Below are 26,860 nucleotides of genomic sequence, written 5' to 3' on the forward strand. Positions count from 1 at the left end.
TGTGACCCATCATTCTGGCCACAGTGAAGCATGAACATGTGATCCAGTTAAAGCAATGTGGAGTCTTGCCTAGGACTCTCTGCTGGACCTTAGTGGAAAGAAATTCCAGTTCTCTGCTGATGACACAACTCTAACAATGTGACCACAGGCCTGCCAGCCGCTACGTTCCCCACCTCATGGAAAAGTTTAAGAGAATAAAGTTGATGTGCTGACCATGGCTAACCAGGCTCAGGACAGCACAAACTTCCAGGTTTGAGTTCCCGAGACCCACCAACCAAACCACAAAATTAGAATCTCTGGTTTGGGAAAGTAGGGGCATTCCTTCTTTAACGATGGAGTAAACGACATTCTGCTTCCAGATAATACCTCCCCAAAACAAAACAAGTTAGGTCTTGCTGAATCCTATCTTTCCTTGACACTCATCTCCCTTACAATGACTTTTACAGTCCTGGCACATAATAGGAGCTCAATAAATACGTTCTGAGTGAACGAATGAATGAATCAATGAATATGTTAGCACTGAACTATACCGTACAGTTAGTGAAGGTGAGTTAGTAAACAAAGGAACACAGTAATTTAGAGCTTACATTGAGAGGTGTCTTTAAATGGCTCTGTAAGCAGAGTATTTTCTGGGTACCATATTCAGCTTAAGCAAAGAACACCCAAAGAGAGTGAGGGTCCCATGGAGAGAGGAGTCTGGTGCTATACAAATGGGGCAAGAGACTTCGGGCTAAAAGCTGGAGAAATAGGTCTCCCAGCTACCAACTGGGATCTGAACCACATCAACTGTTATGGATGGAATGCCTGTGTCTCCCTAAAAGTCATATGTTGCAACCTCCAACCTTACCTAATGTGACAGTATTTGTAGGTGAGAATTTTGGGAGGTAAATAGATTTAGGTGACAGCATGAGGGTGGGGCTCCCATGATGGGATGCGTGTCCTTAAAAGACCCCAAAGAGCTTGCTTCCTCTCTCTCTATCTGCACATATGGAGGAAAGGCCATATGAGGACACAGGAAGAAGGTGCTGTGAGCAACCCAACAAGAGAGGCCTTACCAGACTTGGATCCTGCTGGCACCTTGATTTTGAACTAGTAATCTCCAGAACTGTGAGAAATAAATGCCTGCTGTTTAAACCACCCAGTCCATGGTATTGGTTATAGCAGTCCAAGCTAAGACAAATTTTCTTATCAGGATCAGGCCCTATGTCTCAGAGTCCGCCTCACTACAGAATGTGATGGCTAGTCTCAGCTCCTCATAGAACACTTAATTTTATTTAAGATAAGTTTTACTGTGTTTACTGAGGCTATACAAAGCATAATAAAATTTACATTTTATAAAGTCATACCATTTGTTCACTCTGAATTTTATTTGGCTACTATTTTTCTACTAGGTTGAGTTCCATGATTGACTATTGAATATAATAAACATTTATTATGTACCTTTTACATATTGAATTCATTCTAGATCGAGGGATATTGAACAAAATGCCTGTCCTTATAGAGTTTATATTCTAGTCGAAGGGGGATGGGGTGAAACAGGGGATAAACCAACAAACATGTAAACAAATAAACATGTAGTATGTTAGATAGTGGCCTCCAGTTCTGGCCATGACAAACCATTTCATAACTGATTAACTATCTCATCAAAAACAACTACAGGAAAACATGAAGAAGGCACTGGAGAGCAACCAAATTTGACAGATTACAATGCTCAAAGCAGGAGAACATAGGAGGTCCACATTTACCCTGTCATTTTCCCTAAGCATATTTTCCAAAAGGCAGAACATAGGAAAAGTGTCCAAGCTGAATGGCAGTCTTAGCAGAAAAAGAGACAACAGTCAGTATTTGGAGCTGTCAAAGCATTTGGATCTGGGCAAAACCAAAGAAAGAAGAGAATCACAGAGAAAAAGCCTAAAGATCTTCACACAAAGTCCTCCCAAGTCATTGTCTGACCCTGAACATTTTCATGGACAGTGTAAGCCTTCCTGAAGAAGAAAATAAAGAACCCTGGAGAAAAAAACAGAACAGGGTGGCGAAAGAGTCAAACAGAACCTTTAGCATCTAAGAATTACTGGGGAAACAGATGTCAGAGTTCAAGGTAGAATGATCTTGGTTAACATTCAAGCTTGAATTTGAGATCCTAGAGTGGCCGGGAACTATGGCTTTGTCATAAAACTAAGGGGATAACCTTAAACAGACCAGACTTAACAATGCTTGCAATCAAGTTTCAAAAGAATCAAGATGATCTGCCAATTTCCTAGTTGCCTTCCAGAAGAAAATTAGACCTCTTCGGAAGAACAGAATAACAGTCCAGAGTTCTTAAAATGTTTTAACCATAAGGTTCATCATCCAAACAAAAATTACCAGGGGTAAGACGTAAGAGGGTGGAGGAGTAGCAGACTGAAATGACATCAGATCCCAGGAGTTCAGCTAGATAGGTATCAAACCATTCAAAACATACAAACTCAACAGGAGATAGAAGAGAAGAAGAGCAGCAATTCTAGGAACAGAAAATCGACCACTTTTTGAAAGGTAGGATGAGCAGAGAAGTGAGTCCCAAGGGATGGGAAGATAGACTGCGGGGGGAGGGGCTGGCTCCTGGCAAGCAGCAGAGTGGTGGAGCACAAAATCAGAACTTTTAGAAGTCTGCTCCACTGAGGGACATCGCTCCAGAGGCCGGGGGCTTGGGGAGGGAGGGGAGATCCTTGCAAGGACAGTGTGGTCTCAGGTCCTGTGGGGTCACAGAAAGATTGGGGGTACCAAAGTGTGGCAAAGCTGCCAGGTATTGGAGTGGGGAAGCCGACTACAAAGACAGAGCCAGAGAGTGAGCTTTCAGCTCAGGGTTACATGAAACTGATCCGTGGCACAGTCAGACCACTGCTCTTTGAGCAGAGACCGCACAAGTGACAGATCCGGGGAGACTCACCTTTCTCCACTGGGAGGAACAGTGAGGCAGGAATCTGCTGGTTTTGGAGACTCCAAATGGGGCTGTGCGCCAGAGATACAAACACTCAGTCACAGGCAGGTGAGCTCCGAGTGTAGCCAGAGACCAGGGAGACAGGAGTGATTGACTGTTTTTCTCTGAGGGCGAACTGAGGAGTGGGGCCCCAAGCTCTCGGCTCCTCCAAGCCAGAGATTGGGAGGCCGCCATTTTCATTCCCATCCTCCAGAGCTGTTGGAAAAGTGTTCAGGGAACAAAAGCTCCAAGAGCGAACCTGAGCAGATTATTTAGCCCAGCCCCTGGCAAGAGCAGTGCAATTCCACCTCAGGCAAAGACATTTGAGAATCACGGCAAGAGGCCCTTCCTGCAGAAGGTCAGCAAGGACATCCAGCCCGACCAAGCTCACCAATAAAGGAGAACAGCGCAACTCCAGAGCTAGAGGAAAGCAATGCATAGAATTCATGGCTTTCCCCCATGATCCTTAAGTCTTGCAAAGTTAAATTTTTAAAATTTTACTTTTTTTCTTATTCTATTTTTTTAACTTTTCCTCTTTCTGCTTTTAATGTTTTTTAACTAGTTTAACAATATCTTTCTAAAAAATCTTTTTAAACCATATTATCATAATCATATTTTATCCCTTCATTGTATTTAACCTTATTTTTTGTATATCTATAGATTTTTTTTTTCTAAAAAATTTTGGGATACAGTTTCTTATAATAGATCAAAATATACCCTAATCTAGCACATGGCTTTGTTCTAGTCTCCAGCCTAATCACATTCTTTTTTTTTTCCTCTTCCTTTTTCTAACCAACTTATCAATTTCTTTTTTTAGAACTTTTTTTTAAATTTTCACCTTTACAATCATATTCTGTCCCTTCATCATGTTTACCCTTATTTTCGTGTATATATATAAGTCCTTCTTTCTTTAAAATTTTGGGAGGTATTTTCTTCTAAGAAACCAAAATACATCCAAAATCAAGTGGGTGGCTCTGTTCTATTCACCAGTCATATATATATATATATATATATATATATACACACACACGCACACACACGCACACACACACACAATATTTTATTTTTTATTTTAATTGCTTTTTTCCTCCTTTCTTCTCCCCCAGTTTTGAATCTCTTCTGATTTGGTTAGTGTATATTTTTCTGGGGTCATTGCCACCTGTTTAATATTTTATTCTCTTGTTCGTATATTCTTATCTGGACAAAATGACAAGGCAGGAAAACTCACCATGAAGAAAAGAACAAGAGGTAGTACCGACAGCTAGAAACCCAATCAATACAGACATTGGTAATATGTCAGAACTAGACTTAAGAAAGACGATTCTCAAGGTGCTAGCTGGGCTTGAAAAAGGCATGGAAGATATTAGAGAAACCTTTTCTGGAGAAATAAAATCCCTTTCTGGAGAAATAAAAGAACTAAAATCTAACCAAGTTGAAATCAAAAAAGCTACTAATGAGATGCAGTCAAAAATGGAGGCTCTTACTGCTAGGATAAATGATGTAGAAGAGAGAATTAGTGATATAGAAGACCAATAAAGACACTGAGCAAAAGAGAGACAAAAAACTACTGCACCAAAATTCAGAGATAAGTGATACCATAAGACGAAACAATATGAAAATAACTGGGATTCCAAAAGAAGAAAGAGAGAGGGGGCAGAAGGTATATTGGACCAAATTATAGTAGAGACTTTCCCTAATATGGGAAAGGGAACAAGCATCAGAATCCAGGAGGCAAAGAGAACTCCTCTTAAAATCAATAAAAATAGGTCCACCTTGTCATCTAATAGTAAAACTTACAAGTCTTAGTGACAAAAAGAAAATCCTGAAAGCAGCTCGGGACTAGAAGTCTGTATCACTAAATGGTAGAAATATTAGATTAGCAGCAGTCTTATCCACAGAGACCTGGCAAGCCAGAAAGGACTGGCATGATAGATTCAGAGCCCTAAATTAGAAAAATATGCAACCAAGAATACTACATCCAGTTAGGCTGTCATTGAAAATAAAAGGAGAGATAAAAAGCTTACAGGACAAACAAAAACTAAAAGAATTTGCAAATACCAAACCAGCCCTACAGGAAATATTGAAAGGGGTCCTCTAAGCAAAGAGATAACCTAAAAGTAGTAGACCAGAAAGGAACAGAGACAATACACAGTAACAGTCACCTTACAGGCAATACAATGGTACTAAATTCATATCTCTCAATAGTTACCCTGAATGTAAATGGGCTAAATGGCCCAATCAAAAGACACAGGGCTTCAGAATGAATAAAAAAATAAGACCCATTCATATGCTGTCTATAAGAAACTCTTTTAGACCCAAAGACACCTCCAGATTTAAAGTGAGGGGGTGGAAAACAATTTACCATGATAATGGACATCAAAAGAAAGCTGGGGTGGCAAACCTTATACCAGATAAATTAGATTTTAAGTCAAAGACTATAAAAAGAGATGAGGAAGGACACTAAAAGGGTCAGTCCAACAGGAAGACCTAACAATTTTAAATATCTATGCCCCTAACATGGGAGCAGCCAATTATACAAACCAATTAATAACAAAATCAAAGAAACACATTGATAATACAATAGTAAGGGACTTAAACACCCCCCTCACTGAAGTGGACAGATCATCCAAGCAAAAGATCATCAGGGAAATAAAGGCCTTAAATGAGACGCTGGACCAGATGGACATCACAGATATATTCAGAACATTCCATTCCAAAGCAACATAATACACATTCTTCCCTAGGCCACATGGAACATTCTCCAGAATAGATCACATTCTGGGTCACAAATTGGGTCTCAACCAGTAGCAAAAGATTGGGATCATACCCTGCATATTTTCAAACCACAATGCTCTGAAGCAAGAACTCAATCACAAGAGAAAAGCTGGAAAGAACTCAAATAATGGAGGCTAAAGAGCATCCTACTAAAGAATGAATGGGTCAACCAGGAAATTAAAGAAGAAGTGAAAAAATTCATGGGAAAAAATGAAAATTAATACACAACATTTCAAAATCTATGGACACAGCAAAGGCAGTCCTGAGAGGAAAGTATATAGTGATACAAGCCTTTCTCAAGAAACAAGAAAGTTCTCAAGTACATAACCTAACTCTACACCTAAAGGAGCTAGAGAAAGAACATCAAAGAAAGCCTAAACCCAGCAGGGGAAGACAAATCACAAAGCTCAGAGCAGAAATCAAGAAATAGAAACCAAAAGAATGGTAGAACAGATCAACAAAACTAGGAGCTGGTTCTTTGAAAGAATTAGTAAGACTGATAAACCCTTGGGCAGACTTATCGACAATGTGGAGGAAATGGATGCATTCTTAGAGACACATTAACTACCAAAACTGAACAAGGAAGAAACAGAAAACCTGAACAGACCCAAAACCAGTAAGGAGATTGAAGGGGTCTTCAAAAATCTCCCAAAAACAAGAGCCCATGGCCAGACGGCATCCCAGGGTAATTCTACCAAACATTTAATGAAGAATTAATACCTATTCTCCTGAAACTGTTTCAAAAAATAGAAATAGAAGGAAAACTGCCAAACTCATTTTATGAGGCCACATTACCTTGATCCCAAAACCAGACAAAGACCCACCAAAATGGAGAATAACGCACCAATATCCCTGATGAATACAGATGCAAAAATTCCCACCTAAATACTAGCCAATAGGATCCAACAGTACATTAAAAGTATTATTCACCAGGAGCAAGTGGGATTTATTCCTGGGCTGCATGGCTGGTTCAACATCCACAAATCAATCAATGTGATACATTAATAAAAGAAAGAACAAGAACCATATACTCTCAATAGATGCTGAAAAAGCATTTGACAGGGGTGCCTGGGTGGCTCAGTGGGTTAAAGCCTCTGTCTTTGGCTCAGGTCATGATCCCAGGCTCCTGGGATCAAGCCCTGCAGCTGGCTCTCTGCTCAGCAGGGAGCCTACCCGCCCCCACCTGCCTCTCTGCCTATTTGTGATCTCTGTCAATAAATAAATAAAATCTTTTTTTAAAAAAGCATTTGACAAAGTACATCATCCTTTCTCAATCAAAACTCTTCAAAGTGTAGGGATAAAGGGTACATACCTCACTATCATCAAAGCCATCTATGAAAAACCCACAGCGAATATCATTCTCAATGGGGAAAAACTGAGAGCTTTTCCCCTAAGGTCAGGAACATGGCAGGGATGTCCACTACAACCACTGCTATTTAACATAGTACTAGAAGTCCTAGCCTCAGCAATCAGACAACAAAAATAAATTAAAGGCATCCGAATCAGCAAAGAAGAAGTCAAACTCTCACTCTTTGCAGACGATATGATACTTTATGTGGAAAACCCAAAAGACTCCACTCCAAAACTGCTAGAACTTGTATAGGAATTCAGAAAAGTGTCAGGATATAAAATCAATGCACAGAAATCAGTTGCATTTCTCTACACCAACAGCAAGACAGAAGAAAGAGAAATTAAGGAGTCAATCCCACTTACAATTGTACCCAAAACCATAAGATACCTAGGAGTAAACCTAACCAAAGAGGCAAAGAATCGGTACTCAGAAAGCTATAAAGTACTCATGAAAGAAACTGAGGAAGACACAAAGAAATGGAAAAACTTTCTGTGCTCATGGATTGGAAGAACAAATGTTGTGAAAATGTCTATGCTACCTATAGCAATCTACACACTTAATGCAATCCCTATCAAAATACCATCAATTTTTTTCAAAGAAATGGAAGAAATAAGCCTAAAATTTATATGGAACCAGAAAAGACCCCGAATAGCCAGAGGAATGTTGAAAAAGAAAGCCAAAGTTGGTGGTATCACAATTCTAGACTTCAAGATCTATAACAAAGCTGTCATCATCAAGACTGTATGGTACTGGCACAAAAACAGACACATAGATCAATGGAACGGAACAGAGAGCCCAGAAATAGATCCTCAACTCTATGGTCAACTAATCTCCGACAAAGCAGGAAAGAACGTCCAATGGAAAAAAGTCTCCTAAACAAATGGTGCTGGGGAAATTGGACAGCCACATGCAGAGGAATGGAACTGGACCATTTCCTTAAACCACACACAAAAATAGACTCAAAATGGATGAAAGACCTCAATGTGAGACAGGAATCCATCAAAATCCTTGAGGCGAACACAGGCAGCAACCTCTTCGACCTCAGCCACAGCAACTTCTTCCTAGGAACATCGCCAAAGGAAGGGAAGCAAGGGCAAAATGAACTGTTGGGACTCCATCAAGATCAAAAGCTTTTGCACAGCAAAGGAAACAGTCAACAAAACCAAAAGACAACTGACAGAACGGGAGAAGGTATTTGCAAATGACATAAAGGGCTAGTATTTAGGGGTTAGTATCCAGACAAAGGGCTAGTATTTAGAATCTATAAAGAACTTACCAAACTCAACACCCAAAGAACTAATCCAATCAAGGAATGGGCAGAGGACATGAACAGACATTTCTGCAAAGAACACATCCAGAGGGCCATCAGACACAGGAAAAAGTGTTCCACATCACTCGGCATCAGGGAAATACACATCAAAACCTCAAAGAGATACCACCTCGCACCAGTCAGAATGGCTAAAATTAGTAAGTCAGGAAATGACAGATGCTGGCAAGGATGTGGAGAAAGGGGAACCCTCCTACACTGTTGATGGGAATGCAAGCTGGGGCAGCCACTCTGGAAGGTAGCACAGAGGTTCCTCAGAAAGTTGAAAATAGAACTACCCTATGACCCAGCAATAGCACTGGGTATTTACTGTAAAGATACAAATGTAAAGATACAAATGTAAAGGTACAAATGTAATCATCCAAAGAGGCACATGCACCCATATGTTTATAGCAGCAATGTCCACAATAGCCAAAGTATGGAAAGAACCTAGATGTTCATCAACAGATGAATGCATAAAGATGTGGTGTATATATACAATGGAATACTATGCAGCAATCAAAAGATATGAAATCTTGCCATTTGCATTGATGTGGATGGAACTAGAGGGTAATGCTGAGTGAAATAGGTCAATCAGAGAAAGATAATTATCATATGATCTCCCTGATATGAGGAATTTGAGAGGCATAGCGGGGGGTTGTAGTGGGTAGGGAAGGAAAATATGAAACAAGATGGGATTGGGAGGGAGACAAACCATAAGAGACTCTTAATCTCAGAGAACAAACTGAGGGTTGCTGGGGGGAGGGGGTGTGTGTGGAGAGGGTGGTTGGGTTATTGACATTGGGGAAGGTATGTGCTAAGGTGAGTGCTGTGAAGTGTGTAAGGCTGATCATTCACAAACCTGTACCCCTGGGGCAAATAATACATTATATGTTAATAAAAATAATTAATTCAAAAATTACCAGGAATGCTTAAAAACAACAAACAACAAAAATAGGGCCAAAGGACTGCAATTCAGGCAATAAGGAAAAAACACAATAGAAATGGATGCAGATGAAAAAAATCTCAGCTGAAAATGGAAACTATCAAATAGAACCAAATAGAAAGTGGAATCAAAGAATACCATTAAAAATTTACTAGCTAGGCATAACCAACAAACTGGAAATTGCAGATGGGAGGATTAGGTAACTCAAAGATAGATCAATGAAAATGATACAATATGAAGAGGTGAGAGAATGGTTGAGAAAATAAAGAGTTTTGAGGATATTTTGGAAAGTATCAGTCTAATACACATGAAATTGGAAGTCTACCAGGAAAGAACAAGAAAGGGATAGAAAAAGAAGTTAAAGAAATAATGATGAAAAATTTCCTGAAGTTAGCAAAAGAAAAAAAAAAAAGATTTAGAGATCCAAGAAACACAACAAAATCCAAGTAGAATAAATACAAAAAGAGCCACACCTCAGCGCATCAATAATTGGACTACTGAAAAATAAAGACAAAGAAAAACTAAAATATAAAAAGAAGAAACAAAAGGAAAAATCTTAAAAGTGTGTGGTGTTCGATAGTGAAAGAATTACACATAATTTACAGAGAAAGAACAGTGCAAATGGCAACTAATTTATCATCAGCAAGAACAGGGTCCAGAAGAGAATGGTATGACATTTTAAAAGTAGTTACAGAGCAAAGGAAAAGGTCAACCTAGAATTCTATAACCAGTGAAAATATCTTTCAAAAACAAAGGGTAAAATGAAGATAGTTCTGTTAAACAAACGTTGAGAGAATTCATTGCCTTCAGATTTACACCATTGGAAACATTGAAATGCAATTTTTTAAAAGATTTATTTATTTATTTTAGAGAGAGTCGTGGGAGGGGCAGAGGAAGAGAATCTTCAAGCCGACTCCCCCTGAGCACAGAACCCAATGCAGGACTTGATCTCAGGACCCTGAGATCACAACATGAGCCGAAACCAAGAGTCGACACTTAACCGTCTGAGTGACCCAGGCACCCCTGAAATGCCTTTTAAATAGGATTTAGCTATTTTCAGTTTCAGTTCATTGTCCTAAACTTGCCAGGCTAGTCATATGTGCTGATAGGGTTTAGGACAACTATTCAAAGTTTATAACAAAGAGATTATTTCTGTTTTAATGATACTGGGCTAGGTATAATATAAATGGCTATTTTCCATAAGTGGGAAAGGGAATTGACCTTGAATTCATCATAACGATTACCATAGGAACAGAGATGGTGATTTTTTTCCTATCCATTTAGGTGCAGGCCAAGAAGTTAGAATGTAGAGTGTAAGTATAGTTACAACTACTTCCAGAAGGAAGTTCCTGTTCAGGATGTGCTTACCACAAAATGACAGGAGTTTAAGAGAAACAGCTGAGCATGGGTATATGAAATAAGAAAGAGAGGGTGGATGGTTTCTTTTATCTGTTAGAAAGCATAAAACTGTGGCTCTTTGCACAACAGGGCACAAGTGTCTCAGGCAATCTGATCAAACACATAAGCAAAAAAGAAGTAACATTTTCCTTTATGCACCAAACATGTGGAGAAGTCCTCCCAAGAGTTACAATTCAACTTTACCTAATCGTGTTCCTATATTAGCATATCAGACAGTTTTCTTTTTTTTTTTTTTTTTTTAAGATTTTATTTATTTATTTGACAGACAGATCACAAGTAGGCAGAGAGGCAGGCAGAGAGAGAGGAGGAAGCAGGCTCCCTGCTGAGCAGACAGCCCGATGCGGGGCTCGATCCCATAACCCTGGGATCATGACCTGAGCCGAAGGCAGAGGCCTTAACCCACTGAGCCACCCAGGCGCCCCTCAGACAGTTTTCTTTGAAGTGAACCTTTCCAAGACCATGCAAGGGAAAGCCATGTTCCCTTCCTCAGGATTAAAAGGCGAAGCCCATAAGATACACAAGTCAGGTCCCATAAATTGTTACCTGCCAGTGCCCGGACAGAACATCTTTGTTTAAGCTAAAGTAGTCCCCTGGAGAAGAAAGCAGTAGGCAATTCATTTGCTTCTGCTAAGGTTTCCCCCTGACAATCAGAAATAAATATTCTAAACAACAGAAAACACCAAGTAGAGGAAGTATATCATACTGCATGACAGCATGGATTTTGGAACCAAACGGCGATAAGTTTGTAAGCCGGTTCCGTCACTTAGTATCTTTGTGACCTCCCAAGGTTCACCTTTGCATCAGTTTTCTTTTTTTATGATGCTAAGGTGCCTGCCTCACAGTGGGCTGTTTCAAGGATATAAAATATATGTTAAGTAAGAGTTAGTAGTACATACATTAGCACAGTTTAAGTTCACTATTATTTTACTAAGAGATAAACGATGTAAAATCCAGCTCTCCATTTTCACCTATTGATTCCAGGAGATTCCAAAACCCATATATTGCAGAGCAATGGATTCTTCTGTATTGCAAGATATACATCCCTTTGTTTTCTAGGCAATTGTTACACCCCACAGCACTATGAGGATGGTGACTCTCTGGGGCAAATGGTGCTCACCACCTGGCAGCCACAAGAAAACAAGAATGCCAAGGTCTACAGTGAGGAGAGGGAAATGGATTGTGGCAAATGCAGGAGGTAAACAAGTGGCTTGAGAATGAGTTCTCAGTGGAAGAAGAGATGCCACCTCTTAAATTTGCTAGGGGTGTGCACCTGGATGGCTCAGTCAGTTAAGTGTCTGACTCTTGATCTCAGCTCAGGATTCCATCTGAGGGTTGTGAGTTCTAGCCATGCATTGGGCTCCGAGCTAGGCATGGAGCCTACTTAAAAAATTGTTAGGGGTAAGGTGGGGCCAGAGAGCAGATTATCTGCACAAGGGAAGAGGCTTTCTCTAGTAAGAACCTTGGGTAGATTTCCACACACATATATGGAAAATACATACATACATAAATAACGTATGTTTGTGTGTTTATTTTTTTGAAAGAGCGCACACACACGAGTGTGAGAGCAGGGGAGGGTCAGAGGGAGAGATCTTAAGCAGACTCCACACTCAGCACAGAGCCTATCATAGGGCTCGAAATCCCAACCCTGAGATCATGACCTGAGCTAAAGTCAAGAGTTGGATGCTTAACCCAGTGAGCCACCCAGGCACCCTTAATTCCATGTACTTAAGAAAACATTTTATAAATTCACTTGTGACCTAGGCCCAGGGCAGGATTTGATGGCCCAAAGTGACCTCTAGGCAAGACAGCTGGCCCTGTTGATAAACCATATAGAAATAACCCCTGCTCTGGCCAACCACTCTTTGGCTTTTCACACTCTTAAGGGAGCCTTTCCCAAGAGGACGTCTAACTCCTTAGAGGAGGTGGCAAAGCTGCCTGGTACTAAGTAGGGAAAATGCAGTTGAAGACGAAAAGTGTAACCCCCGGAGTTTGGGTGCAAAGCCAGCTGTGTTCAGAAACATACTTACTCAGATGCCACTACGACTGGGTTCTCTGCCAGTGTCAGGCCCAGGCATTACTGCGCCATGGACTTTGGGGAGAAGGCTTCGGGGGGAGGGAGAGTGGGAACAGACGAACTGGTGTACATCACCCATTAGCAAGACAAGTCATGCAAAAGAAGAAAACAAGAGTCAAAATTTTTAAAAGATATTTCAGCACAACCTTCTTCCAGTGAAGTTTTGTTACTGCACTCATTTTAAGTAGTCTTGGTCTCACAGATGTTCTGCCTGCTTACTCCCAGCTCTATGTTGAAGGCTTTCAGGACAGTAATTAACATTAGCTGATTACTAATTCATTTCATGTCTCCCACGAGCAAGCTATTTCACTTTTTCCTAATTTTTTTTTTACTAATTTTGCTGGTCCCTACCCTCCAGTCTCTGCCCAGCTTATGGGGCACCCAGAAACTAACTAGTTAACCTGATTTAATTAAACTTCAGACTCTGTATCCAGGTTATTAAGTAGACTACAAGGCAGATCTTGTGAACGAAATTTTTATTTACACACTGTATCTAGAAGCAGATACATAAATTCTTATACAATTAATTTCCAAAAATGTGCAAGAAATTACTATAATTTGTTTACAAACCAAAACACATATTAAAATCAATGGACTTTGGATAATTCATTCTGTGGTGTTCTCAGTACAAATGGTACACACCTGATTTGAAACATACAGAAAAAGTGTAAACTACAGCAATCTGGATTGCAAGTATTAATTTCATGGCACTCCAACGACTATAAAATTTCTTTAATCCAACATGTATACTTATTACAAAATTCTATAAGAATTTTTCATCATCTCTGGATGTAGAGTTTAGATCACTTTTCAGAAACAGCAACTACACATTCACCATATTATGACTGATCAATAAAAAGAATGTTTATTAAAAAGACCCTTAATAGGATTTTTAAAAGTAGCAAAAGGAACCAAATTTGTGATTACTAACGTACCAATACTTTATTTTGGAACTTTAAAGTTATTTATGGAGCTGGTAACTGCTCCTTATTAGAGTTTTCAACAAAACTGTCTATTGCTGGTAGTGTGATTTCATTTTCAAATTGACTTCACATTCAATGACAAGCCATTAGGATTTAATATATATTATTCTGAATCATTCATGAAACAAATTATCTCTCATATATAATGTGAAATGTACAATGATTAAAACTGGCATTTCTGAAAGCATTGTTAAGATATTTAGATTTGTAGCACTAGCAGGGGCACTGCGTATAACCTATTTAAGATTTTAGTAATTTTTATCCTGTTTCATTAATACTGGCTCAGAAATTATAATGTATACTTTGTGTTTATTTCCTATATGCCAATGATTTTTGTCTTTTGGCACACGATTTTCTTCAACAGCAAGATGGTTACCCTTGTAGCCGGTTTCCTTAAAAACTATTCTTAGTTCTATGATCATTTCCTGTGATATGTTTTTGACCTTCTAGATTTTCAGATTATTGCACCAAGTAGAAAGAGAACAGTTTTCCTTAGAAAGAGAAAGAGTGAGATATTTTTCAAGTACTTTCTATGCTTTCTTATTATTTATAAAAATGCCTAATAGTGTCCTAGTAAGCCTAGAATTAGCTTCTGGCCTCCATCGTGTTTTGTGACGAAATGTTCGATTAAAAAAAAGACTCTGATTCATTTACTATGACAAAAGGATACAGCTTTCCTGTATTTTCTCTTTCTTGCCTTGAGCTCATATTTTTTAGAAGCACATATTTTGAAAATCACTTATAGGTTTTTCCCGCGCCATCTAAACTGCCATTCAGTAGAATCCAGAAATTTACCCAAATGGTATCTAAGCCAAACCACAGGACAGAGATTTCTCTCTTTTCTCCTTTCCATTTTTAAAGACTATTTTATTTTAGGATCCTATAAAGCCAGTCTCTCACATTATGTTGTGCTGCCTATGCCAAATGGTTCTCTCTACACAAAAGCAGAAAATATTCCAATACTCCTTTGTTGGTAAATAATTTCTTGGCAAATACTTTTATTTTTATCAGTACACTATCAGACCGTAGCAATTTCAAACTGGATTAGAATAGGGAATTTCACCTTGAAATATTTTATATTACGACTACACACAAGCACATAAAAAACTGGCTTTCTGAATTAGAACAGCATCAAGACTTGCCCTCCATAAAACACAAAATACAATTTTAAAAACATTTAGATGAAAATCAAACTAATCTTAACTTGAAACTAAATAGCTAGATCTTGAACACGTGGTATCATGAGGAAAACATGGGGGGCAGGCTTTGCCCACATGACAAGACAGGGTTCAGGGCAGTCCAAAGACCTCTGTGCACCATGATCTCACAAAGAGTACATGTAAATGCTTCTAGAAACACGGAGAAGCCATTTCAACATTTATTATTAATACACAGTGACTCTGTGACAATACCTGCCATCTAATATAGATGCACAGGGACTTTTAACTCACCCTAGATATATTTTAAATTGTTTAAAAATAAATAGTTTTGCAAAAAAATAGTTTAAATGTCTTGCATTAATTTGATAAGTTTACAACTCTGTTATAGTTCTTAATCCAAATAGCTTATAGTGAACACTTAAATTATATTATTACAGTATACTCCATATTCCATCTTACTAGGTGAAAATGTATCAGAAAATGAAAGAGGAGTCTTTGCGACAAGGTACAATCAACATTCCACCGAAATTAAGTACCTTTCCCCCTTTAAGTCAAAATACCATAACACGGTATTATTGTGCCTTTTCTTGGTATTTCTCAGTTCTGACCCTAAAAAACAGAAACAACAACAGCAACAAAAAACAGGGACACTGGCGTGTCTGAATGACAAAGCCATTAAGGGTGATCTAAGACCTTTACTCTTACTTTTAATTGAGGGGTAAGAGATAGGAAAACTGAGTGGCAAAGGAAGAAATGTCTTAAATTATATGTTTCATCAGAGGTGGAAACATTTTCTAGATGGGGTGCTTCCAAAACACTCACTGAAGCGAATAAACACTGAATTTCAAAATAATCAAAGTACTGGGGATAACACACTCCTTTCTGTGCCCCAACCCAAGCGACTGAATCAGAGATAAAACAACTAATGCTGGCTGCCAATTTACTTAAGATTTAGCTAAATTTAAAACAAGACAAAACAAAAAAACCAATTTTTAAATTGCAGTATATACGATGGGCAACAAGACTTCCATATACCTGATATGGTTTTAATATTCTTCTTACAGGAGGCTCCACAAGTTCCACAATTTTTCAACTAAAGTCATCAGGTTTTTTGGTTTTGTTTGGTGGAGAGAAGGAAGGGTCAAATCTAGCACATCTTAACAGTGACTACATAAAAGAAGAATATAAACCCAAATCTAAAACAAGGTTTTCTACTCAAATCAACTTAAAACTTTATATAAACTTAAATGTCGCAAGAGAATCTAGTCCTTTACGAAGGTCTGTTCTACATCAAGTTCGCCCAAAGAAAATGTTGGCTAAGCTAAGGAAATCACAGATAAAACACTTTACCAAAGGAAAGTATAATTAACACAACAAAATTACTATCACAGGAAACTATGATCATCTAGTATCTCTTCAATAATAGTTCTAGTCCCATAGGTCTTCTTATGTTATTCCAATTTGTACCAGAGCTTAATGACAGAAAAGGCAACAATTTCTAAATTGGTGGTATACACTTCTTTATGATTTTTTTTTCATGTAAGGCCATTTATTAAAATAGACAAACCACAAGATGAAAATGAAGGCAACAGAAAAATTCAACTTTTCACAACCAAAAAACAGCACAACCTCAAAAACAATTTGGAAATAAGTGTTGTAGAAGTTATGTTGCAGATCTGCATTCCAATACCCAAGATTATGTCAAATCATAGTTCTAAATAAATCCTTCTGAAGTACGAGATTAAAAATCATTTTCAGTGTATGTGTAAATTCTGCGTTTTTTCATATGGATATGTTTATTCAACACGATCTTTGAAAACGGGCCATTTAAAGAGACATAACAATATTCATTCTGTAAGTTTCATTCAACTTTACTTAGGGTTGAATACACATGAAATGTGCTTTTAATGCATAAAAATCACAGTGGATAGCAGCAAAGGACTGGGGGGGGTGGTTAAGGAGAATCTGATCATTCACATTGTGATTATTCTGCACATTTATGAAAGATAATTCACACTTCCAAAACCGCAAGACTTCCCTTTTTAAAGAACCAAAATAAACCCAAGACACCTTGCTGACACTTCCCCACCCCTGAACAAATTGATTACTTTTACACATAAAACTGAAATAGTATGGCAGCAAAAGATTTTGATAGCAATGTAAGTTTGTAAACTGTATTTCAATCTCTTTTTCTTATTCCCAAAGTGCAAGATGCAGGGTTCTCGTAATCTTTCAGTAGTGCTTCTCCTGTAAGTAATCCTTCATTTTGTTTGGCAAAGGCAGTTTCTGAATCAAGTCTATCCTAGTATACTGACGTATAACAAAACGACACAGGTACTGCAAAGAACGCACCTGCATGAACCGTGACACGGGATTGGTCAGTCTGACCGGGTAAGTTGCAGATCCAGGCAACCGAGACCTTGAATAACAAAAAGCTCCATTTTCAGAGTCCCTGATTGAATGCTCAATTAGATCAACGATGGACGTATGTCCTTCTACGTCCGGCTGTTCATAAAAGCTAAACCTACCATTGGAGTGTTCGATTCTCGTGTGAAGTGTTTTGCCATGGGAGCGGAAGCTCAAGCTCAAAAGGTAACGGTCGTCAGAACTGTCCCGAACAAGGAAAGAGCCATCTGGCACATTCGCCAACTTCCCTTCTGCCTCCCAGCGCGTGATGGGTCCCCAGTACCATCCTTGTTTCGCCAGTTTTTTCAGCTCCTCTGTAAGGCTCGTCACAACCATGGGCCCGCTGCTCTGCACCGAGTCATACACTCTCGCCACCCCAGGGGCGGAGTTCGGGTCAAAATTCAAATGGCAGCGCACGCTTTCGGCCACGTGGGCGTCTGTGCCGGCGAGCGCACCGAAGTTCCTTTGGACTGGATTGGTCTGCATCGGAGGTAGCAACGGTGAGAGTGGGGGGGCGTCGTCGTGACCGGCTCGGGGGCTCTGCAGCATGACTCCGGTGGTGCCGATCAACAGGCCGTTCACCGCCTGGTCCACGAAGATCTCCGGGGCCACCACGAGGTCCTGGTCTACCTGATTCCCGTCTTCGGCGAAGGAGCCGCCTCCCACCTGCGGAGGGACCGCGGAGACCTCCATGGGCGAAGAGGTGTCCAGACAGTAGCCGCGCGGCCCCTCCAGCGGGTACATCCCCTCGTCTAAAGGCACGGTGTACTGAATGTAGTCCTGAGGCACAAGTCCGATAACGACAGGCACGTGTTCCTCGAGGTGCAGGTGCAGGTCCCCGTGCTGGGACTCGGAACCCTTGAGGGAGCTGCTCTGCTCCGGGCACACGGTCTCCGACTGCAGGTCGTGAAAATCCTTCCGCACGCCGTTCAGGGCCGGGCTCGGGCTGGACGTGTGAACCAAGGCCTTGACCCTCACCTCCATCTTGATGCACGTCTCCTCCGAGTTGGTGGGCCGCAGGGGCCACGGCGTGGGGCTGTAGTGGTGGCTGCGGAGCGACGTGGAGCGGATGGGCCGCTGCGCGCGCACGTCCTTGAAGACCAGCGGCGCCGACGAGGAGGAGAAGGTGTCCTCGTCGGCCGAGCCGCCGGACGCCGCGCCGCCCTTGCCCTTCTGCTTCTGCTTCGCCGACAGCCGCCGTTTCAACGTACCCATGAGGCTCTCGCTCTTGGAGCGGCCCTTCCCGCCCTTCTCGTCGTCGCCGCTCAGGTCGCAGCCCGCCAGCTCCTTCCCGTAGCAGCCGCCGAACAAGGGCTCGTCCTTCCCGAAGTCGCCGGCGAGCGCCGGCTGCTGCACCACCATGAAATCCGTCTCCTCCTTACTCTTGCTCAGGTTGAACGACTTCCGGAAGGTCTTGAGGCTGATCTTCTTCATGGTGACTCGCTCCCGCACGAGGCTCACCGGCTCTCCGCAAAGCTCTCCTCACACATCCGGAGAGGCCGCGATGCCGCATCTACGGACTCGTCCGGCCTCGCAGACCCTCCGGAGCCGTCCTCTAGAAGAATAAAACGTAAAATTTAAAAAAAAAGTCTCATTACGGAGTATTTCCACAAACGTTTTATTTTACTGTTTCAAGCCTTTAGCTTCTGGAGGACGCCGCGCGTGTGGCGGCAGCAAGGTCGGCGCCGTCTGCGCGGGGCGCCCCCCCCCCCCCCCCCCCGCGCCCCCCGCCCCCGGAAGAGCCCGCGGTCCTCCGGCGGGTCCGCGTCTGACAAACACCTCGGGATGCCTCAAGAACAAACCCTACTCTTCCTCTCTCCTTTCCGCACCTCGCTTTTGAGAGAGTCCAGGTTCCCGCCTTTCCTAACAACGCTCTGCCGGAGCGACGCTCGGCTGCTGTCCCCTGCGTCCCCAGCAGCACAGGCTCAGTGACGATGACACCAGGTCCAACTGGCAGAGTAACAAGCCTGGCTGATTCCTCAATAGTTTATACACACTTTCAAATATTTAATCATCTGTAGGGACACATAAAAAGAATCCTATCATCCGCGAGAACCTGCAGAAAGTCTGGAGATGTCCCCGCATGCCGCGAGTTCCCCAAGAAGGCTCCTGCACCTCAGCTTCCTGGCGCCCAGCACAGCCTGAGCCCCGCTCACTCTGGGGCACACGCGGCGGAAGCCACGCAGGTCTAAGTGTCGGTCTATTTCGAAGAAGATTATGAAGCATATTTCCAGAATGATTATTTCTTCCTCCTCTTCTCCTCCTTCTCCTCCCCCCACCCCGCCCCGGCAAATTTTTACTTTTGTATCCAAAAATATGTTTTCTAAACTATCGTATAAAACATTCCATCATAGAAAAGACAGGATTTTAACTCTGTAAAGACCTTCTGAATATAATTTTATAGGGAAAATTTTGGGCCCCAGAAGTGATACTGGTAACAGTAGTACCTGCCTTGCAAAGACATTCTGTTTTAAGCTACACATGTTTTATTTCCTCTCTGTCCAAGCTCTGCAGTTTCTGCAACCATCAAAGTATAATATCCTAAAATAAGATGATTAGCTTGACTTGAGCAAAATGCTAATAAAACTAAGAGCAAGATTCTCCCCACCCATCAGTTTAGCACCACTCTGTTTGTTGGCAAAAGAAAAAAAGCTCTAAGCTTGATGACATTCACAAATTCACTATGCATTTGCTAAGTCCCTGCTACACACCCAGCACTGTATGGTCATACACAGATTATTAAATCGTTTATGGCCTCATAATCTAGTAGCACAGAGAGATGTATGAATGTATGTATGAATGGACAATTTTTAAGACAAATCTATTAGTAATATACTGATGATAACACAAAGGGAACTAAGAGGAGAGACATCTTACAAACGTTTACAGATAGACAGGATTTGGTTACTGTGTGCATAGAATCTGAATGAAATCATTTTTAATAAAAGCCATTCATATCAGACAATCTATCAGGGGATCAGCAATATCATCTCCATAAAGGAAAAAGCAATTTTAAAAAGTCTTACTGTCATGTACTATGTTTTCGAGAAATTTGTAAAATTAAAATGCATATATGTACTTGGAGGGCCAGTTACTTTTAAACATACTAAGTTGTCTAGTAGATGAACTCACTATCCAAGTACCATTATCTTCCACCTAAGCATAAACATGTAATATTTAAATTATTAACAATATTAATTTAACAAAAATATGACCACTCATAAACATGAAATGGAGAGTGTAACAATATACTTTAGTTGGCAAGTCACTCCTTCTGAGTAGACCACATAGGTTTTGTAGCCAAAGACAAATTCCAACATGTAATCTTTTCTGATAATAATAATAATCCAACTGTGGTTGTGATAGGTACATCTCTAAGTATAACACCGCCACGCAGCAGAATTTAGAGATTTTGTTGCTATACGATAAAGATGAATTACAACCACTAGAAAGAAGCAGATATGAAACACAAGTTAAGTAAAATAAGCTCTTCTCTTACACAATACGTGTAAATTATGTTGAAATTTTAAAAGGTCAACAAGAAAAAAGAACAACAGAAAGGAGCCGATATCCTGTGTATCATAGAAATAATAAATAGTAAGTAAAAATGTACAAAGTGGCTTTCTGGTAAAAATCAATATTGTGTATTTGCATCAGATGAGCCCAATCTCATGGGCTTGTGGATGAGCAAGTCCTGGGCCAGGACCGTGACACCCTGCACCCCCAACTATGCAACCGCTCCAGGGGTCATCAACCAATGATGTCACAAAACCTACCACACTTAGAATTTCCATAGTAATTATCATATCAACTTGCCTTGCTACAGAAATATTTTAGGAAGGCAAGTGTATGTAGCTCCATGAAAATCTGTACGCTGCATGTGCACATCCTTCATGACAGTATGAAGTTTTAAAAATGCCTGAAAGTCAGTCATACATTCTGCTCCAACTAAATACCACTCCAGAGTAACATAAAGTAATGTTGTGATACTACATATGAATGTGCCATGGAAATATCTGGAGAAATCTTTGCAAATAAACACTATCACACACAGAAGCAGGTCCATGCATACATGGAAACAGGGCACATGACAGAAGGCAAACCGATGGCAAAGGACACAATTCAGTCCTCAGCACGAAGACAACTGGTTATACATCTGGAAAAACGAGAAAACTGGATTCCATACCTCACACCAGCAGTGGAAATAAATTATGAGCAGATTAAAGATCTAACAGTGAAAATCTCATTTTAGTTGGAACAAAATATAAAATATCTTTAAGACTTTGAGATAGGAATAAAATGTCTAAGTGCTCGCTTTGGCAGCACATATACTAAAAATAGGAATAAAATGTCTTAAGGCACAAAAAAGGATAAAGAATAAAATCGGGCACCTGGCTGGCTCAGTGGGAAGAGCATGTGACTCTTGATCTTGGGGTCTCACATCAGTTTGAGCCCCATGTCGGGGGTAGAGATTACTTTAAAAAATAAGAGCTTTAAAAAAATAATAAAACTTGTTCAAAAGATACCACAAAGGGACTGAGATGTCATCTGTCAAATTCTTTTGTGAAGCTAAGAAAAACAGGACAACGTAAGTATACCAAAGCATCCACTAACTTCTCTTAATCAGAGAGAACTTTTTTTTTTTTAAAGATTTTTATCTACTTGATAGAGAGCGAGCATGAACAGGAGCAGCAGGCAGAGGCAGAGGGAGAGGCAGGCTCCCCACTGAGCAGGGAGCCCGATGTGGGGCTTGATCCCAGGACCCTGGGATCACAACCTGAGCTGGAGGCAGATGCCTAACGAATAAGCCACTCAGGCATCTTCAGAGAGAACTTTTTTTTTTTTTTAAGATTTTTTTTTTTTTATTTGACACAGAGAGAGAGAGGTCACAAGCAGATAGAGAGGCAGGCAGAGAGAGAGGGGGAAGCAGATTCCCTGCTGAGCAGGGAGCCCGATGTGGGGCTAGATCCCAGGACCCTGGGATCATGACCTGAGCCAAAGGCAGAGGATTAACCCACTGAGCCACCCAGGCGCCCCCCCACCCCCATAGAGAACTTTAAAGTACAATTCTTCATACCAGTAGAAATTGCATTTAATTGTCTTAACAGGCTGAAATGGTGACCTGAAGACTAATAAAACCTCCTGTGTTCGTGATAATTTTCTGGCTCACTAGCACAATGAATCCAATTTTGTTCATAAAAGAACTGGGCATCAATTCACACAGAGATTAAGAAAACTTAATTACCAATAGCTATAAAACATAAAATTAAAGGATGCAAACATGAGACAAAACAAACATGTTCAACCCCAGTAACAGGGATGTTGCAAAGAAAGTACTGTCTGCATTAATTCTTTAACCCTCTCAGCCACCCAGGCATCCCATGTTTGCATTAATTCTTGAAAATCAGCAAATTCTCCACGAACTGGGTAGGTCAACATATCAACAACCAGAATGGCTTATATATGTTCTGTCTGGACTGTCACTTCAACATCTCTCAAACCCAAAACATGTACATCAACCTAAAATCTGACCCACAGGCTCAAGCCCAGTTCATTTTCTAGGAGTAGTATAAAGTGTTAGCTCAGTTTCGATCTTAATAACAAAGGTTTTTGTTCTCCTGTTTCTGTGCCTGGTTATGCTATTCCCTCCTCCTGGCAAAAGTTCTCTTTATTTTTCCTAGTCCACCTTTCAGAGAATTCCTTAAAAAAATATTCCTCTTCCTGAAATCTGCTCTGATCACCCTCCAGAAGGGAGTTCTCTCTCCCTTCTCCGAACACAACCTGCATTTATTTAATAGTATGTCACACAGTGACCTAGAACTGCTTGCATTCTATTCCTATCTTACTCCCCAGATGGTAGTGCTTGAAGAAAGAGGCCATGTCTCATTCATTTTTCTATTCCTAACCAGGAACTACCACTACATATTTATTATAATTTGTTTAAAATCTTTGATACCAAATAAATATTCCTTCACTATTAAGTAAATGATAGGAACGAAGGGATAGGAAAATCATAGTGTACAAAACTGGCTAAATCTCCTCTTATCAAAATGGAGCAATTGATCTACAAAATCAAAAGTCATTATTACAAATGATGCAGGACTGGCAATTCTATCTAAAAAGGCCACACGGAAAATATCTGCCGATCATGACAAGATCCACCACACAGAATCCAGTCCCATACTTCCACATGGCATGTGTTCTGTGTTCCATCATGTAAAGGCTACTGAAGAAATGCTACCAAATATACTAGTTAAGAGAAAGAAGTAAAAATACTAAATGCCACCCCCCCCCGTTACTTACTTCCACCCAGTTACAGCAGTACATCTAAAAAATAAAAAATTTGTTTTTGAAAACTGAGCATCCGCGGCAATATCAATACACTGAATTATGCTATCATTAGGAAATAAAAGTTGTACGAAGTAACTGAATCTTCCAGTAGGCACTTTGGACTTCCTTTTTGTCATACGCTGTTATTCATAAAGCTCTCTATGGTCCTTCCCCCCACCTGCCATGTGTAAGATACTCTATCAGATCTAAGAGAAGCTCAACGGATACAAAACTAAGAGAGGACATCTGTGAGCTCCAAGAGAGGTCAAAGAAATGATAGGAAAAGGTTGGCCTGAGACAGTGTGATACAGTATCCTCAAGCAGTAAACTTTGAACGTGACCAACAATTAAAAGCTGTCAGTCAGACTAGACTGCAAACAAAGAGATGGCGAGAGTATATGGTGACTCTTAACTTTGCTTCCCAGCTGCTCCCTGACTGCCCCATGTAGAGATGTGGGTGAAAGCCACAAACAGGTCTTAGTGGCTCTGAGATGCCCCTGAACTTGGACTAAACATTCTGTCCTTGTTCTTTTCATCACTATCATCAGATCCTCAGAGGAGTCTTGACCCACAAAAAGTCTGTCTTCAGTCGAAGGAACAGCCTCTGATAGCCACAGAGCCCAGTCCATCACGGTGGCCACTATATGGGGAGAGGCTGTCTGGGCAGCACAGACAGGAAACAAGTAAACCAAGGGACACGTGACAATTAGTAACTGTGAGAGATACCATGAAGGAAAGGAAGCCATCAGAGAACACCAGGGGTTCCTACTCTAGGTTCCAAAAACACTGAAGACCCCTCCAAGGCCTAACAAGCCAATATTTACGCCGATGCCAGTCACGCAAAGGAAGGTTGAGGCAGAGAGAACAACTTTCCAGACTGAGGGAGGGGCAAGCTCTGGGCTGAAGTAGGAACTGCAGATGCAAACAGAATCTAGGGGTGCCTCAAGTGTATGGTGTGGAGTGGGGCATAAGATGGCACATCAAGGTATTTGGGTCTGACTCTAAGTGTGTTCAGAGGAATGAAAAGGTTTCCGGGGCGCCTGGGTAGCTCAGTCAGATAAGGGCCTCACACTCGATTTTGGCTCAAGTCATGATCTCAGGGTTGTTAAGACTGAGTGCCAGGCGGGGCTCCGTGGTCAGCGGAAAATCTGCTTGAGATTCTCTCTTTCCCTCTCTCTTTGCTCCTTCCCCCACTGTGTGCATGTGCGACCACGCTAAAAATAAATAAATCTTTAAAAAAAAAGGTTTCAAGTATCAACATGTTCTAGTTTAAGTATGCATTTCCCAGTTGTGAGCCCACATATCATCCTCCTCAAAATACATGTATATACAAACCCACTAGGACTGTAACTTGGGATGGCAAAAACAAAACCCAGGGTCTCCCATTACCTTACCCAAATAATGGATGAACACTTTCTTCATAAAAATGCAGATGCTAAAACAATCAGTTGGGACTACTTGAGTAGCTCTAGGAGAACTACAGGTCCTCCCCTGGTAGACCACACGCTCCCATTTCTCATCAATAGTTGGGCTGAGAGAATTTCAGGTTCAACATATGAACACTGGAGAGAGTCAAACATGAGTCAACTACATACAAAGATTTTATTAATATCTAATTTCCATTTACAAGCCATTCTTGATAATGCCTCACTTTGTGATGTAATTTTAGTGACATTAACATTCAACTTCATTAAAAATTGCTAATCACTTGAAACATGATCTCTGACAGGAAACACTCAGAGCTGCAAACCCTTCTGGGTCCGCAGTTATGAATACACTAGTCATCATGCGAGAAACATGTGTCTGTGTGTGTGTGAAGGTGTGCAGACACAGATGATACAGTAGAAATACATACAGACTCATCTCGGGGCTGGGTGGAAAATATCTGGAGGACATGCCACATGCTGTAAGCCTACACTTTAGAGATCCATAATTAGGTAAGTTTTGAAAAGTAGGTATAGAAGCCGAAGAAAGCTCCAGACCTGATTGGAAAAGTAGGCCTGAACAGGAAAGAGTATGGTGGTGGATCGGGGCAGCCAGTATGGAGGCCATATATACGCCAACCTGCCCACAGACACTCTGCTTTTTCTGGAATTCAATGGACAAACTACAAGAAGAGTAACACCCCAAATGCTTTCCATTTGCCTCACGAAAAAGCACAAGTCTTGACGGCCGTAAGCCTGCCATAATGTGCCTCTCCCATTCTCACACTTGCTCTCTCCCCCACCTGCCACTCTGAGATCACCACCAACACGCGGCCGTTTGGGGCAATGGTGCTGCTGCGACCACCACCCTGCGAACCCCTCACTTCCCCCAAGTCTTTGCCCTGCTGTCACCTTCTCCGTGAGACCTGGCCCGACCAGGCAGGTGAACTGCAGTACAGCTCCCCGCACCGCGTCGCGGTACTTTTCCCCAGCCACAGACGCTCCTCGTTTATTGTGCTTTCTCCCCCTCCAGACGCTGGAGAATGTAAACTTCACAAAAGCGGGGATTTCAACTCCGCGTTACCCACTGCTGCCCCCCAAGAGTCTGGGACCATACCAAGGGCGCAGGAGACACCGTCACTATGAGTAAGCCGATGTCGGACCTGCAAACCTCATCCGGCATGGCGATCAGGTACCCTGCCCACCTTGACCTCAAGCCATAATTCGCCATTATTTACGAAAAAGTCACTTAACTCCTTAACACGGCGTGGCCGTTCTTTCCTTGACTTCTGCTCCAGTCACACGGAAAGCATTCATACTCACCACATTCTCGCTCAGCACAGAACTTCTGACATACTGCCTCTTTGACTGGAAACGTTTCCTTCATCTTCCTCACCAACTAATTCCTTCACGCCTCAGCTGTTCCAGCAGTTCCTCAAGGAACTACATTCTGCTCTTCCTGAGGGTGAAAACCGCCCAAGTCCAGGACCGCAGAATACTGCATACCTCTCCGGCCTAGAATTTCATCTGGGATGTGTCCTCAGATTTGTCTCTATGAACAAGTGATTAATGACTCTCACCGCAGCAGACGATCTATACTCAATATGAAAGCAAAGAACATGTTAATTTTTTTTTGACATTTTTATCCTCCACACCTAGCATACACCTGGCCCCAAAAAGGCACTCAAAAAAATGTGCTGAGTGAACATGGCAGTGAAATGAAGAACACT

The 26,860-nt window shown here is 41.2% G+C and overlaps 1 protein-coding gene across 3 annotated transcripts in view; it reads right to left on the minus strand.

Moving 5' to 3' along the window:
- Nucleotides 1-13,286: 13,286 nt before the first annotated feature.
- The window catches only part of LOC111154286 (suppressor of cytokine signaling 6), a 31,152-nt gene continuing 17,578 nt past the window's right edge, over nucleotides 13,287-26,860 (minus strand). The window contains exons 2-3 of one of the 3 annotated variants that reach the window (XM_022513791.1): nucleotides 19,206-19,391; nucleotides 13,287-18,931 (exon numbers count right to left, since the gene is read on the minus strand). In XM_022513791.1, coding sequence (XP_022369499.1) covers nucleotides 17,203-18,810 — 1,608 coding nt within the window. In that variant the 5' untranslated portion in view covers nucleotides 18,811-18,931; nucleotides 19,206-19,391 and the 3' untranslated portion in view covers nucleotides 13,287-17,202. Of the gene's footprint in view, nucleotides 18,932-19,205; nucleotides 19,540-26,860 lie in introns of those variants that run through there. The other 2 variants (XM_022513790.1, XM_022513792.1) reach the window with 2 other exon arrangements.

The sequence above is a fragment of the Enhydra lutris genome, unplaced genomic scaffold (genome assembly GCF_002288905.1).
Source record: "Enhydra lutris kenyoni isolate GAN:26980312 unplaced genomic scaffold, ASM228890v2 scaffoldscaffold36, whole genome shotgun sequence".
In the NCBI taxonomy this organism is placed as follows: Eukaryota; Metazoa; Chordata; class Mammalia; order Carnivora; family Mustelidae; genus Enhydra; species Enhydra lutris.